General features: G+C 59.0%; 1 protein-coding gene across 3 annotated transcripts; it reads left to right on the top strand.

The window, feature by feature from the left end:
• Positions 1-34: 34 nt before the first annotated feature.
• GJC2 (gap junction protein gamma 2) lies at positions 35-10,314 on the top strand. 3 transcript variants are annotated; one of them, XM_005208407.5, is made up of 2 exons: positions 35-819; positions 8,010-10,314. In XM_005208407.5, the coding sequence occupies exon 2, from the start codon at positions 8,054-8,056 to the stop codon at positions 9,341-9,343; it is 1,290 nt and encodes a 429-aa protein (XP_005208464.2). In that variant the 5' UTR covers positions 35-819; positions 8,010-8,053; the 3' UTR covers positions 9,344-10,314.
• The last annotated feature ends 4,826 nt before the right edge of the window (positions 10,315-15,140 follow it).

The following is a 15,140-nucleotide window of genomic DNA, read 5'->3' as shown; positions in this document are numbered from 1 at the left end:
AGGCTGGGGTCAGAAGGTCCTGGGGCTCATCCTTCTCAAACCACTCCTCCTCCCGGTCCCTGACCTGGGCTGAGAGTGGCAGAGGGACACTGCAGACCTGGAGAGGGACGGAGCCTGCCCTGGGGCAGGGAGGAGACGCCTGCCTCTGGGGCCTTGTGCACAGCCCCCTGGGGATCTGGCTGGCCCTGGAGAGGCCCGCCCGGGGAGGATGTCTGGGGGCCTCTGTTGGGGTTCCAGGCTCTGGAGTCTCAGAAGATGCCTTCAGAAGCCACCCAGCTCAAGTCAGGGCAGCTGAGCTGTATCAGTACTAGACACAGGGGGCACTCGCCTGGGCCCTGGTCCACGCCCAGGCCATGTTCTGCCATGGAACCCAGACAGATGGTAGATGCAGGCTGGGAGGAGGCAGGGAGCCCGCGCAGGAACAGAAAGCCTGGGCTTCATCCCAGAGCCCGGATAGACAGTGAGGGCAGGTGAGAGCTGGGCCTGAAAGCTGGATGGCAGGCAGAGGGGTGCTACAGAGCCTCCACCCTGAGGGCCAGCGAGACGGGGCTGGGCTGCCTCCTGACCTGCTGTGTAGCTGGGAGAGGCTGCTTCCCACTCTGGGACCCGTCCAGCCCCAGGGACAATCAGGGATTCAGACCCGGGGCCACGGGGGGAACAATGGAGCCCTTGAAGGCCCTCCCCCCACATTGTGCTTGGCGGTGAGAGGTGGCCCTGGGTCGGGCCCTGGACTTAGCTGGGTGCACACTCAGGAGGGCTGTGTCCAGCTGGCCAGCAGGTGGAAAGGCTCAGAAGGACTTGTTTCCTGGCCTGGAAAAGGTAGGATGTCACCAGGAGACCATGGGTGGGGTGCCATTTAGGGCTGAGCGGCACATTCTTCACTCTGGGTCCGCAGTCCCAGGGGCCTAGGCACGACTCTGGAAACAGCCAACACCAAGAGATGACAGGTTCTGGGCCTGACCGGCCCTCCATTCTGGGGGTCTGTCCATCTCAGGTCCCCTGCCCTCAAAGGAGCCAGATGGGTGCAGTGCAACTCGAGGGCAGGAGGAGGTAGAGGCAGTCTGCCCCCACCCCCTGGAGGCTGCTAGGCTAGCTGATGAGGAAGGAGGGAAGGGGAGAGCCCCAGCAGCTGGGACCCCTCAGGCTGTGTGGGGCTGGCCAGCCCCCGCCAGCTCGGCAGCTGCGGTGTGTCCAGAGGCTGGGGCCTTGGGCTCTTCAGTCCTGGGTGGAGGCTGGAGAGCCCCACCTCCTCCACATGGACAGACAGACTGGTTGGCACACCTGCGTGCTGTCCACCTTGCTCCTGGACTGGCCTTTATGTAGCCGTGGGCATCTTCCTAAACCCCCACTTGTGGGCGCCTGCTAAGGCCTGCCTCCTCAGATCTGGTTCCTGGAGGTGAGCAGAGAGCAGAGCAGACTCCTGTCCTCCAGGAGCAGGCCCTGCTGCGCCACAGATGTGAGTGAGTTGTCTGGGTCGGGGTGTGTGCAGGGTGGCTGGGCAGGACTGGGGAGTGGGACTGGGCAGGCGTCCTGACAAGGCATAGCATGGCTGAGGCACACAGCCGGTCCTGTGGTACTCTCGGCCTTCGGGGGAGCAGGCACTAGGGCAGGGCAGGGAAAGTGACTGCCACAGACTGAGAAAGATGGCAGAGTGCGGGGTGCACTGGCTTTACTGTGGCATTCTGAGGCAGCTCCAGGGTAGACGGCTAGGAGGGGTGGACAGTGGGGCACCCCATGGGGTCTGAGGGGCGAAGCATCCGGCTCTTGGCCAGTGGTGACTGGGGAGGTCCTTGAGGGCCCTGAGCTCAGGCAGGGGTCCTGCTTCAGCCTCCCGCCCTTGTTCTCTTGACACCTTCCTCTGCCAGAGCCCAGCGTTCTGCGGCCTGGGCTCCCCTGAGGCAGGAGCAATCCCGGCCGCTCCACTGTGACTCACTCCCCAGGCTTGGCCCCACCACACCCTCCACCCTGCAGGAAGCCCCTCACTTCCCAGGTTCAGGCTAGAATGGAACAGGCGGCCCTGGTTCCTCAGCAGACCCAGTGCTGTGGCAGAGCTCCATTGCTTCTGAGCATGTAGTGGGGAAGCCTCACTTCCCAGAGGAAAGCCACTGCTGGGGGTGGGGGGGAGGGGGGTACAAGGCAGAAGGCGGCGTGCATGCGTGTGTGTGTGTGTGAAAGTGAGGATGAAGGATGGGTGTGCAGATGCTTGTGTAAGTGTGTATCCATGTGTGAGAGGAGGGACTACAGAGCTGGTCAGCTCTGGGCTGGGCAGGAGCAGGTCAGGTAATCATCCCTCAGGACCCATGAGGATATGGGTTTTGTTCGGAGAGCCCTGGGTTTCCTGGGACCCCACCTTGGGGTGCCTGCAGGAAGGGAAACGGGTAGGCGGCTGGGAGGGGAACCTGGTCACTAACCGGTGTCTACATGGTGTGGGAGGCTGTGGTGTTCCCTGGAGTTGCTGGGGGCAGGTGAAGGTAGAGGAGCCCCAGGCCTGGGTTCTGGGCACCTGAGGTGGGGGAGGTACACACCTCTCACTGGCCGGGGGTCCAGGTAGGACATGACAGGCGTCTAGGGCAGGGGCCCGGAGTGGGCAGGAATGTGGAGGACCACCCACAGAAGCATCACAAAGCTGACAAGGGGAGATCTGAGCATCTAGGGCCCTGCTGTGGGGAGAGCAGTCTTGGGGGCTTGGCGCCAGTGGAGGCAGGGAGAAATTCCTCTGGGTATGCAGTGTTTGGGCCTGAGCAGTGGGCGGTGCTGCAGCCTCACTCAGAACTGTCCCTGACAGGGTACTTGGATGGGTGGGTGGGCACACAGCAGGAGGGAGACCCTAGCCTTGGAGGCCCGTAGAGGTGGGGTTTCCGGAACAGGCCCTGGTCCTTTATAAAGACCGCAGTCTCCTGGGGTTGAGTCCACCTTGGGCTCCTTGAAGGTGCTCATATGTCAAGGAGGGACCACCCAGTGTCCGCTGCACCCAGGAGTCCTCAGGAAGGGGAAGAGGCTACCTGAGGTGCTGCGATTCCCAGGGAAGCGTTCCACCAGTCCTCTTGGTGAGCCGAGCACTCTGGAGTGGGGAGCAGGCCAGCAGCCCCACTGCAGGCAGAGGAAGCCCGCCCACAGCACGAGGGGGCACGTGGAGGAAGCTAGGCTGGGGTGGGAAGGAAGGGGCTGGGCAGGCCGGGCCTCACTGTACTGCAGGAGGCGGCCCTGGGCACCTCTGGGTCCCAGTCTCTGACCAGCCCCTCAGGGCCTTCGTTCATATCCAGGGGTGGAAGGAGCTTGAAGGGGAGAGTGCCCAGCTGCCCACCTCTGCAGAAGCCACTCTGCTGGTGCCAGAACCAGGGCTAGAGGGCCCAGCTCACCCCAGCACAGGTCATCCTGATGCCCCTGGAGCCCAGAGTGTGCGCCTCCCACCCTCCTCCCAATAGGGTGCCTCCTCGGGCAGCTCTAGGTGAAGGTGATGCCAGCTCCCTTCACGGGGAGCCCCAGCATGTGCCCTGCTCACTGGCCAGTCCCCCCTCCCTCCCCAGCTCCACCCTCCGCTGAGCACTCCCAGGCCTGCCCCTTCCCAGGCCTTGACCCCAGGTACACCTGGCCCTCTGTCCTGTGTCCCACTGAGTGGCCGCTACCCACACTTGCTGTAACATGTAGCTCTGGGGGGGATTCCCTTTGAACAGATGCCAGAGGGCCCAACAAATGCCAAGAACTTGTTCCCTGAGGGGCCAGCACCCCCTCATACACCTTCCTCTCCTGCTGGCCCAGCCAGGGCCAAGCCCCCACTGGCTGCCTCCTCCCGTTAGCACCAGACATCTGTGGGCCTGGCCTGTGCCTCCCACTTCTCCAGCTCTGTGTTGGGGTCCTTGTACCCCACAGCCCCAGGACTGGTCACTAGTGAAAGTCCCCGCTGTGTATGTGAAGCCTCCAGACACACAGAAATGTGTTCCAGATGGGAAAATATAGGGAGAAGGAGCTTGTCGTGAGGGGTAGGAAGCCACTTTAAATAAGGTTTCTTATTTCACAACACCTGTGGTTTACAGAGAAACTATGAAGAGGCCAGGGAGACTTCTCATTTGCCCCCGAGCCCAGTTCCCCTGTGGCATGCTTGTCACAATCGGTGCACCAATATTGAATCGTTGCCATTAACCAAAGGTGCCTCCCTTTCTACCCGTGTACTTTGCTCTCCTGAGGGCCCCTGAGCAGTGACTGTCCTCATGGCTCCTTGACCCCTCTTGTGGGGGACTTCCTCAGACTTCCTTAGTTTCTGGTGCCCTTGGGATTTTGAAGGTCAGGTAGTTTATAAAGCCCCTCCTGGAACTTGTTTCAATATATCTCATGATTGCCTCTGGCGAGGGTTTGGGAAGAAGGCCTCGGGGGCAGCAGGCTCTGTGCTCTCAATGCGGCTTCTCACTTTGGGCGGGGATGTCTGTCACAGCCTGCTGTCTGTCAGGCACCCTCCTTTCCTCCGAGCTGTGCTCTCTGGAGGAACACCCTCCTGGAGGTCACAGAGGCAGCATGAATATTTAGAGTTCCCTTCTCCCCCATTTAGTTAGTTATTGTATCGTTTGTATCAGTGGGGACTCATATTTTTTACCTTGGGCTATAATCTGTAAACCAATCGATAATAGTACTTTACTTTATTGGCCTAATTGATCTGGTTTCAGACACTGGGATCTACTTCCCTCAGCTCCCATGTTGTGTCCCTTTGACTCGCCTCCATGTGTGTGTGTGTGTGTGTGTGTGTGTGTGTGTGTTTCAGACACTGGGATCTACTTCCCTCAGCTCCCATGTTGTGTCCCTTTGACTCGCCTCCGTGTGTGTGTGTGTGTGTGTGTGTGTGTGTGTGTGTGTGTGTGTGTGTGTGTGTGTGTGTGTGTGTGTGTGTGTGTGTGTGTGTGTGTGTTAGCACTTCCTTCCTCTGACACCAAGAGATGCTTCAGGCTCGTTTCCTGCTGCTGCCCTGCAACCAGCTGTTTCTTCACTAGCCCAGTTTCCTTTATTGGAGAGTGGGACCAAGGTGTGTTCAGCGCTGTGGGGTGTTTTTCCATGTAGGCTTGACAGGCATGGTGTATATGCAAGTGCCTCTTCTTGTCCATACTGAGCTGAAGGTGAGTTCAGACCCACATAGCCAATGCTAAGCCATGATCATATGGAACATTCCAGCCCTCTCCTGTCACTTGTCTGTAACCCCCACACAGTGAGAAGCCATGCCTGCTCCCCATTCGCCCGGGGTTCAGTCCAAGTGCGCAGGAGCACAGAGCGCCCGGCAGGGTACTGGGCTGGCCTCGCAGGAAGTCGGGTGGAGGGACTGGATGAGGGGCGGGGCTGTGGGCGGGGCGTGGGCACGGACAGGATGGGTACTATCAGAAGCCTGGGGAGAGCGGGGCTTCCGCGTTGTGGGGAGCGAAAGGGGGTTGCTGGTGCCCTGGGGCCAGGTCGCTTGGCATTTTCCTCCAAAGTCGGGAGGAGTCGCAGGAGCACAGGTCGATGGGCTCCTGAAGGTGCCAAGCGGAGGCGAGGTAGGCCCAAGGGGCTGCAGGGCGTCTCTCCTGATGAAGCAGATGGAGTGCAGGGCAGAGAGCTGTCCAATATAAGCCCACGTGGGACGGAAGCCAATTTGGAGGGAAATTTTGGGGTCTGGTCTTCTGGGATTTGTTGTGCCTACTGGCATCCATCTGCCTATGTGGAGGTGGCAGCTGGCACTAGAAGTCTAGATTCGGGGGACCCCCAGTGCATGGCACTTAAGATGGTGCCCAGAGCTGGTCAGCATCAGCCCCCTGATCACAGAAAGATCCTGCTGTGACTGCGTGTGTGACACAGGCCCTGCACACACATGCACACAGGCATGGGCCCCTGGATCTAAAGAGCCAGAACCTCCGCCACACACCCAGAGCTTGCCTGAGCTTCCCCACTGGCACTGGGGGAAGGTGGGAGGTTTCCTCCCACAAGGCTTGCACCCTCTTTTCTCCACATGACTCGTCTCTGGGGAGGCTCTAACTGCACCTGGGTCAGCCCCCCAGGGCAAAGTGCCATCCTTCACACCCCAGGGCACGGTCACCCAGTGCCATGCTAGAGCTGGTCTCAAGAACAATCCCCCCGCCACCCGGTAGGTGTCTCCTGGCATTACTCATGGGCCTTGTGGTACATTCACACCACAGAAGTCGGTGAACACTACACCACGGCTCTCCCACCAAGAGCCAGTTGTTAAATACCACACACTGAGGGTCGGGATTGTCCTGGCACCATCACCTTCCCTCCTGTTTCTCCACTGGCATCCATCTTGGAGAGGAGAAAAGTCGGGACTGCTCTGTCATCCCTTTTCTGGGTTCCTGCACAGTAGGGCTGTGGGCCCCAGCCTCCCGTGATGTGGGACTGTCGAGGTCAGGGATGGGTTCAGGTCCTGAAAGAGGGCTGAGGTTCAAGCTGAGGCAGAACGTCCAGCTGAGTTCACCACGACCTTCATGAGGCACATTCCTTCTTGAGGCACAGGTATATCACACATGGCCTGGAGGGCTAGGCATGTGCCAATCTGTGTACCTGTGAATGTGTGCCTGCACACAAGTGCATTGCACATATGACTGTGTGTATACATATGTGTGCACTTGTATACTTGTGAGTGTTTGCATGTGTGTGGCTCTGAGAGGGGCGTTGCACACAGATGTAAGGAAATAGGGTCACTTCCCCAGGAATCCCGGCTGCCCCCTCTTCCTGCCCCCACCCCTTGCTCCGGGAGAGGACCCAGCTCAATAAAGAGGGCCGGGAGCCCTGAATGCCCCTGCTGTTCCATTCCACACCTGCCCACACTGCTTCCCAGGCCTGTTCGAGAAAGAGGGGACCAAAAGCATCAGGGGTCTTCAGCCCCCAAACTGCACAGGAGCAGGTACTGGTGTGAAGGAAGGAGGGTGGGTGTTAGGAGGCTTCAGCCCCCTCCCAGAGGCACAGGGCTACCAGAGTGCGCACTCCTGCCCACTGAGCCCCTTCTAGGCACAGTCCCCCTCAGAGGTAGCTGATCTAAGAGGAGCACTGGTCCAGGGCCTGGCCAGTGGCCACAGGGCTGTCTGAGTGTCTCAGGTGCCCGAGTGTAGTTGTGCGTGTGCTTCATGCTGTTTGAGGGCCTTGCCGCACATGGCGCCACCTTGAACAGACACCTGGGCTTACCTCCACCCTCAGCCGGGCTGTGCAGAGGACATGGGAGTGCTGCCATAGGAGGGAGTCGCAGCCTGGAGGGTGGGCACCAGTCCCTGGCACAGCTGAACCGGTAGGGGTGGGGGAGCATGGCCATGATCCCGAGTGAACATCCTCTTTAGGATGTGGAGGGAGCTGGGAGGGGGTGCTGTTGGGAGATCTGGAACTGAGGGGGCTGGAGGCTGACAGAGCCACTGGGTCTGGAGGTGGATGGGATCAGGGTGTGATGGGGAAGCAGTAGGGCACTGGAGGCTGAGGGAGGCCCACTGGGACTCGGGGCCTGGGGAACTGTGGGCTGATGGGGACTGGAGTGGCTGCAGAGTGAAGGCCAGGCAGACAGGGCTCAGGTGGGCCCCTGGCACGCTGGAAATGACTCCAGAAACCGGGGTGCTGCAAGGTGGGAGCAGGCATCTGAGCGGAGGCTGCTCTGCTTTCTGGTTGCCCCTATAGAGGCAGCTCACCTGATGGACTCCCTATTGCTCTCAGGGCCTGGGGTGGGGTCCCCACAGGCTGGGGGACGAGCATGTCTTGCCCAGGGCCCTGCTTTGCTGCAGGGTAGGGGAAGGTGGGAGGGACTGGCCTTGTTCCAGGCCACAGAGACCTGGGGCCAGGTCTTGGGGCAGCCAGGGCATGTGCTCAGCAAGGTGGCCCAGCGTCTGTCCTTGTAGACTCTGTCCTCTGGCTGCAGAGGCCCCAGCCTCTCCCTGTATCCATCCTAAGGCAGGGTCAGGACTTGGGGTGAGAGTGGTACCCCTGGAGGGGCTCTGGTGCCACTGTCCATCCCCCCCACCCCACCCCATCAGCCCTTGCCCCCATTGTCCTTGCCCAAGGTTGAGCTCCTGCTGGTGACCTGCAGGTCGTATCCCCTGCCCCTATGACCAACATGAGCTGGAGTTTCCTGACGCGGCTGCTGGAAGAGATCCACAACCACTCCACGTTCGTGGGCAAGGTGTGGCTCACGGTGCTGGTGGTCTTCCGCATCGTGCTCACCGCCGTGGGCGGCGAGTCCATCTACTCCGATGAGCAGACCAAGTTCACGTGCAACACGCGGCAGCCAGGCTGTGACAACGTCTGCTACGACGCCTTCGCACCCCTGTCCCACGTGCGCTTCTGGGTCTTCCAGATTGTGGTCATCTCCACGCCCTCTGTCATGTACCTGGGCTACGCTGTGCACCGCCTGGCCCGCGCCTCCCAGGATGAGCGCCGTCGCGCCTCTCGCCGCCGCCCCAGCCGCCGCGCGCCCCGCCCACCCCTGCCGTTGCCCCCACCGCCCCACCCGGGCTGGCCCGAGCCCGCCGACCTGGGCGAGGAGGAGCCCATGCTGGGCCTGGGTGAAGAGGACGAAGACCCGGGAGTGGCCGAGGGCCTGGGTGAAGATGAAGAGGCTGAGGACACGGGGGCGGCTAAGGGCGCAGGAGGGGACACAAAGGTGGCTGGGGTCCCGGGTCCTGCAGGGCAGCATGACGGGCGGCGGCGCATCCAGCGCGAGGGCCTGATGCGCGTGTACGTCGCCCAGCTGGTGGCGCGGGCCGCCTTCGAGGTGGCCTTCCTGGTGGGCCAGTACCTTCTGTATGGTTTCGAGGTGCGGCCCTTCTTCGCGTGTAGCCGCCAGCCCTGTCCCCACGTGGTTGACTGCTTCGTGTCACGGCCCACCGAGAAGACGGTCTTCCTGCTGGTCATGTACGTGGTCAGCTGCCTCTGTCTGCTGCTCAACCTCTGTGAGATGGCGCACCTGGGCCTCGGCAACGCGCAAGACGCCGTGCGCGGCCGACGCCCACTGCCCGCCTCCCCCGGCCCCATGCCGCGGCCGCCTCCCTGCGCTCTGCCCGCTGCGCCTTCAGGCCTGGCCTGCCCGCCTGATTATAGCCTGGTGGTTCGCACAGCTGAGCATGCACGCGCCCAGGACCAGGAACTGGCCAGCCTGGCCCTGCAGGCGCTGCAGGACCGGCGGGCACTTGGGGACCTCGACAGTCCACCCGGCCCGGGCCTCCCAGCGAACGCCAGGGGCCCCCCAAAGCCTGGTGCCCCTGCGTCGGGGTCGGGCAGTGCCACATCAGGGGGCACTGTGGGGGGCCAGGGTCGGCAGGGGATCAAACCCAGGATGGGCTCAGAGAAGGGCAGCGGGAGCAGCAGCAGGGAGGGTAAGACCACCGTGTGGATCTGAGGCCTCGCCTCGGCTGCTCTGCATCTTCCCTCCTCCCCAGGGCGGAGGCAGGGGGCTCTGGGGGAAGTCTAGGGGCTGGACACCACCTAAGGCGCAGAGCACAACCTGCCCCCTCTTCCTCAGCTGGCTGCTCACCCCCTCCGGAGGGGGTACAGGGCACCAACCTTCTCTGCATCACCACCCCTCCCTGCCTGAGCCCTGTCTTCCTCCAGGGTAGGGTGGGCAGCCTGGGAACCAAGAAGGGTCCCCACTTCTGACCCATAAGCCCTGATGGGAGATAGGACTGTGGCTGGGGCACTGCCCCCCTCCCAGAGCCACCCAGCTGGCCCCCTCAGGACAAGGGGGTCCTCCAGGCAGGAGTTCTACCCATCCTGCCCTGCTTCCCTGAAGAAGCCCGTGTGTGACTGCCCAGGGGTGCCTGGCCTGGGTGTTGAGGGGTTTTGTGCTTATCCCCACTCCTTTCCTAGCACCCGCACTCTTCTAGTCCATGTTCTGGTTCTTGCAAAGCTAGAGGCAATGCCAGGTCTTCCTGGTGTAGAAGGAAAAACAGTGAGCACAGTGGTGGGGGCTGCACCCAGTGCTGGGCGGCACCACTTCATGCCTCACCCCCACCAGGTCCCAAGCGTGAGCTGCCTTGAGTGCGGCTGGGACTGCGCCCTGCTTCCTGTTTCCACCCAGACAGGTCTGGGGCTAAGGCCTTGCGTGGGCTAGGGTGGGTGGGATCATGCCCTCTCCAGCTCTGTGCTGGCCTGGCGTGGCCCCTTCCTTGGGCACATACTTGAAACTCTGAAAAGACACTGGCCTCCCTTGCCACTCAGACCAACAGGGTGGTGGTCAGGGGCTATGACTTTGGCCACGCTGAGGGAAGAGACTCTGAAGCTCCTGCCACAGCCTCTTCCCTCCAGCCCCCTCTCCAACTCAGACACAGCCTCCAAACAAAGGGAGTGAAATAAAACTAACTTTTGTTTACAGCCTCGTGTGCATGTGTGTGTGTGCTTGTATGCATGTGGGGTGTGGTGTGAGCACGAGTCTGAGTACACACACATGCCTGTGTGTGCGTGTCCACCACTGGCCTCTGGGGACACACGGCTCAACTCTAGGATGACTGGGAGAGGAAGCCACTCTTCAGGGGCCATCCAGGGAGCAAGGCCCAGGCTGAGCCCCTGTAGCCCCCTGGAACACTCGGGTACCACTCTGTACCAGGCAATAGGCTTGGCCCAAAGGAGAGGGATGCGGCTGGAGGAGAACAAAGAACAGCCAGGCATGCATGCTTAGAGCCCAAGGTGGTAGCGCAGAGAACAGAGGGGCGGTCCTATCTCTGGCCCTGGCATTATCCAGATGCTGGCCAAAGCCTGCAGTGTCAGCTTTTGTGGAGAGCAACGGTGAGCACAATAGGGAAAACAGCTGCTGCCAGCAAGGAGCCACCTTGGTCTAGACTTCAGGGACCCCTGCTGTCTCTCAGACTCCCTCCAGCCCACGGCAGACCCTGAGGGGTTCTCTCAGGCTGCAGACCCTCTCTGAGGTCCCAGGGCCAATCTCCAAGCCCAGATGAACCCCAACCTAGCCTGCCTCTGGTCAGATGCCAAATGCAGGCTGAGTCTCTTTCCCTTGTGGGGTCTGACTGGCTGGTCCGAGGTGCCAAGTGAGCCTTGGCCCCAGGTAAGCCGCACCCCCATGAAGTCCCAGATGTCAGTGCTGGAAGCAGAGCCTCAGAGGGAAAGTGAATCTAGATCCAGAGCAGGGATTCACCATTTTCCGCAGGCCCCCTAGCCAGGTGTGAAGCTCAGCACAGCCCCCCAGCACGTGTGAGCCTAGGGCCTGTGCAGACACTGCCCCCTTCTTTTACCACAGTTTTGGTATCAGTCCACAATTCCCCCTATGCCGTGTAGCCTGTCCAGTGTCCAGCATCTCAGTCCTCCCCCTCCTAACTGGTTCAAAGATGCAGTTTGAGGCTTTTGGGTCCCAGGAGGAGGGCTCTGCCCAGGGACTGCTAGGGAAGTCTGTGCTGCATGTCTGTGACATGGAAGTTGGGTGGGGTCAGCTTGTGAGTCTCTGTGTGCAGTGGGTTGGTCCAACACCAGTCTAGATGTTGGGGTGAAGGTGTGTTTTTAGATGGAATTAACATCAACCATCTGGGGACTTTGATTAAGCAGACCCTTCTCCCTAGTATGGGTGGCCCTCATCCAATCTTTGCTCCCTTAAGGGCAAAGGCAGGCTCCCAAAGAAGTGATTCAGCCTGCAGACTGCCAGTGAGGATCACGTTCATGTGTCAGTTTGACTGGGTTCTGGGGGTGCCCAGAACAAGCATGATCCCGGGTGTGTCTATGAGGGTGATTCTGGATCTGCACAGAGTTAAAGCAGATGGGCCTCAGGGAGGGTGGACCTTGTCCAGTCAGGTGAAGGCCGGAGAGGAACAACAAGGAGAGTCAGAGAGAACTCCTGCCTGACGGCTTGAGCTAGCACACTGGTCGCCTGTCTTCAGACTCAGATTCGGGCTGGGTCCACACCACAGGCTCTCCTGAGTCTCCAGCTTGTAGATGGCAGATTTGGGGACTCCTTGGCCTCCACAGTTGGGTGAGCCAATTCCTTATAATCTCTTCCTCTTCCTCTGTGTATATTGAATTGGTTCTGTCTCTCTGGAGAACCTCAACTAATACACAGCCCATCAGCCACAGGTTATCAAGAGCATACCAGCTGTGAGGAAAGCTGCAGATGGAGGTGCTACTCTAGAAAGTATCTCAGTCAGCTCGGTCTGTGTAATACCATAGACTGGGTTCTCAGACAACAGACATTTCTTTCTCACAGTACTGAAAACTGGAAGCCCGAGACCAAGGTGTCAGTACCTGAGCCCTCTGCTTGGTGTGTAGACAGCGGTCTCCTCCCCGGGGCCTCACGTGGTCTCCCCTCGGTGTGTTTGCTCTCATTTTCTCTTCTTACAAGGACACTCGTCTATTGGATTAAGGTGCACCCTAGGGACCTCATTTTACCTTCACCACCTCTTTAAAGGTCCCATCTCCAAACACAGCACCATTCTGAGAATTATTATTCCTAATTTTGGGAATTAGGGTTCCAAAATGTGAAATTGGGGGGATGCAGTGCGACCTGCATTAGAAGGTAGATGTCAAACTAAAAGCTCAGTCACCACAGAAGGGATCCTAAGGCATAGGACTCCTGTCTCAGGAACTTAGGGGCTTGGGTGCACCACCGCGGTCCTGTGTGTTTTGTGAGCTTCTGATGGGGGTGACTTAGGATTTAGTCATGTCCTCCCAATTGAGGCCACTAGCCATCTCAGCGTCATACCCCAGTTTCTTGATGTTCGGGACAGTTATAACCATGATCTCATGGGTTCACTCCAGTATTTTAACAGGATGTCCATCTCCTATCTGCTGCTGCTGCTGCTAAGTCGCTTCAGTCGTGTCTGACTCTGTGTGACCCCACAGACGGCAGCCCACAAGGCTCCCCCGTCCCTGGGATTCTCCAGGCAAAAACACTGGAGTGGGTTGCCATTTCCTTCTCCAATGCATGAAAGTGAAAAGTGAAAGTGAAGTCGCTCAATCATGTCCGACTCTTAGCGACCCCATGGACTGCAGCCTACCAGGCTCCTTCGTCCATGGGATTTTCCAGGCAAGTGTACTGGAGTGGGGTGCCATTGCCTTCTCCGATCTCCTATCCAGGACATAGTATTTAAGATTTTCAGAGGTGGAGCCCAACTGCTAACCTTGGCACTTAACACTCATGTAACTACTTAGAAAACAGTACCTCTCGGTGCCTGGGCAGCTGTGAGGGTGGAGAGCTGAGCAACCACTGCTCCTCGTCCCTCATCTCCTCTGCTCTGGAGCAGGCCAGTGTGTGGGGCCTTGGTCATCCCAACCCTGCTTCACTGCCTACTGGGGTCCTCAGGCTGTATGGGGCCCACCCAGGTCTGCACAGGGGCAGGGACAGGCCAGGGAGGTGGCTGGAGCAGGATCAGACAGAATGGCCTTGTCTCATTCTCATCCGTTTCCATGGCTGGAGCCAACTCACCGGTTGCTCAGGGAGCTCGTGGAGGGCTGCAGGGAAGGGGGTAACCAGAATGGGGGCAGCTTCCTTCTTCTGACTTTGGGAAGGGAGGAGGCCATGAGCAGAGAATAACAGGAAACAACCCTGGCTGGCACCAGCTGGGAAACAGGGTCTGGGACCCCCAGGGCTGCTTATTTTTTAGCTCTTAGATCCCCACCCCTCCGGACAGCTCCAGGGCCTGTGGCCTCAGAGGGAGGAGGCTGTGCATGGGATCCAGCAGCAACCTAAGCCCCTAGCTGGACCCAGGCCAGTGAGTGGGGTTCTCTGAGGCACCCTGAGGCTCAGTTCCGAGTTCCCTCCACCCAGACTTGTAGGCATGAGAAGCCGCAGAGGACCAGAGGAGGAGCAGCCAGGCGGTGCCTATGTGCAGGTCTCCCTGCAGTCAGATTGGCCAGGCTGGTGCAGAGACCTGGGAAGGCTTCCTGGAGGGGGCCTGGAGCAGTGCTGGTTGGGAGACTAGACTGGTGGGAGGTGCCGCCTGCTCTGTTCACAGAGGCAGCCACCAGTTGAGTGTGGCTCTGGATATTTCAGTGTGGCCCATGCAGTAAGGAGCGAAGTTTCATTTGACTTCATTTGAGTTAAATTGCACTGAAGCAGTCCCCGGTGGCAGCAGCAGCTCTGCTCAACCAAGTGGGCTGAGCTTGGCACTGGATTGGGAAGGTCAGGTCAGGTTCCAGGGGGCTCGGGGTCAGTCTGCTGGCCCTTGCTGTGGGTCGTGCTGGTGAGAAGCATGTTCTCTGCTGGCGAGGGATGGGGTGACGTGAGGCTGGAGGAATGCACCCCCACCCCATGTTGTCCTCGAGTGATTTCCTCCCTGCCCTCAACAGGGTTTGCAGGGAGGTGCTAGGTCACCCTTGGAACACAGGCTCAACAGAGCATGACCTTTTCCATGCAAGGCCAGTGAAACCACATTCCAGACCTGACTGGTCACAACCAGGAAGCCAGCTGGGAGGGGATCAAGGGCCTGGGAAACCCTAGGGAGCTCCTTTATGTTAATGTGGTAATTTTTGAAAAGCCCCTAAGGATGGGGGCTGGTTGTCAGGAGAACCAACCTTGTGATTAGAGGGTTAGTGCTTTCAGCCCCACACCAACGTTTGGGGAGGTGTGAATCAATAGCCAATGGCTGATAATGTAATCACTCATCTTTCTGTAATGAAGCCTCCATAAAACCCCAAGAGGACTGGGTTCAGAGAGCTTCTTGGTTGGAGAACACACGGAGATTTAGGGAGAGTGGGTTGTGCTCAGGGCAGAGAAGTTCCATCCCCCTTCCCACATACCCTGTCCTTTGCAGCCTTCCATCTGGCTGTTCCTGAGTTATATCCTTTTATAATAAATCAGTAATCTGGTAAGAAAACAGTTTCTTTGAGTTTTGTGAGCCACTCTGGCAAAATAATTGAACTCAAGGAGGGGGATTTTTGGAACTTCTGATCTATAGCTGGGGGATCAGAAGCACAGGTACAACTTGGACTTTGGCATCTGAAGGCAAGGGGTGGGAAAATATGTATGTGTCTGTGTGCATGCGTGCACACAGTCTAATGGGATCTGATGCTATCTCCAGGTAGATGGATTAAAAATTGAATTACAGTATAAAACACCTAGCTGGTATCAGAAAATTGTGTCATGTGGGGAACTCTCCGCCCACCCCCCCCCCCCACATTTAGTGATCAGAAGTGTCAGAAGTGAAGGATAGTGCCAGAATATAAGATACACAGGAGTGTGAGTTCTACACAATAAAGGA

This window comes from Bos taurus, chromosome 7 (genome assembly GCF_002263795.3).
Source record: "Bos taurus isolate L1 Dominette 01449 registration number 42190680 breed Hereford chromosome 7, ARS-UCD2.0, whole genome shotgun sequence".
NCBI classification, from domain to species: Eukaryota; Metazoa; Chordata; class Mammalia; order Artiodactyla; family Bovidae; genus Bos; species Bos taurus.
The sequence above is the reverse complement of the archived record's forward strand: the minus strand, read 5'-3'. Positions and strand labels throughout refer to the sequence as shown.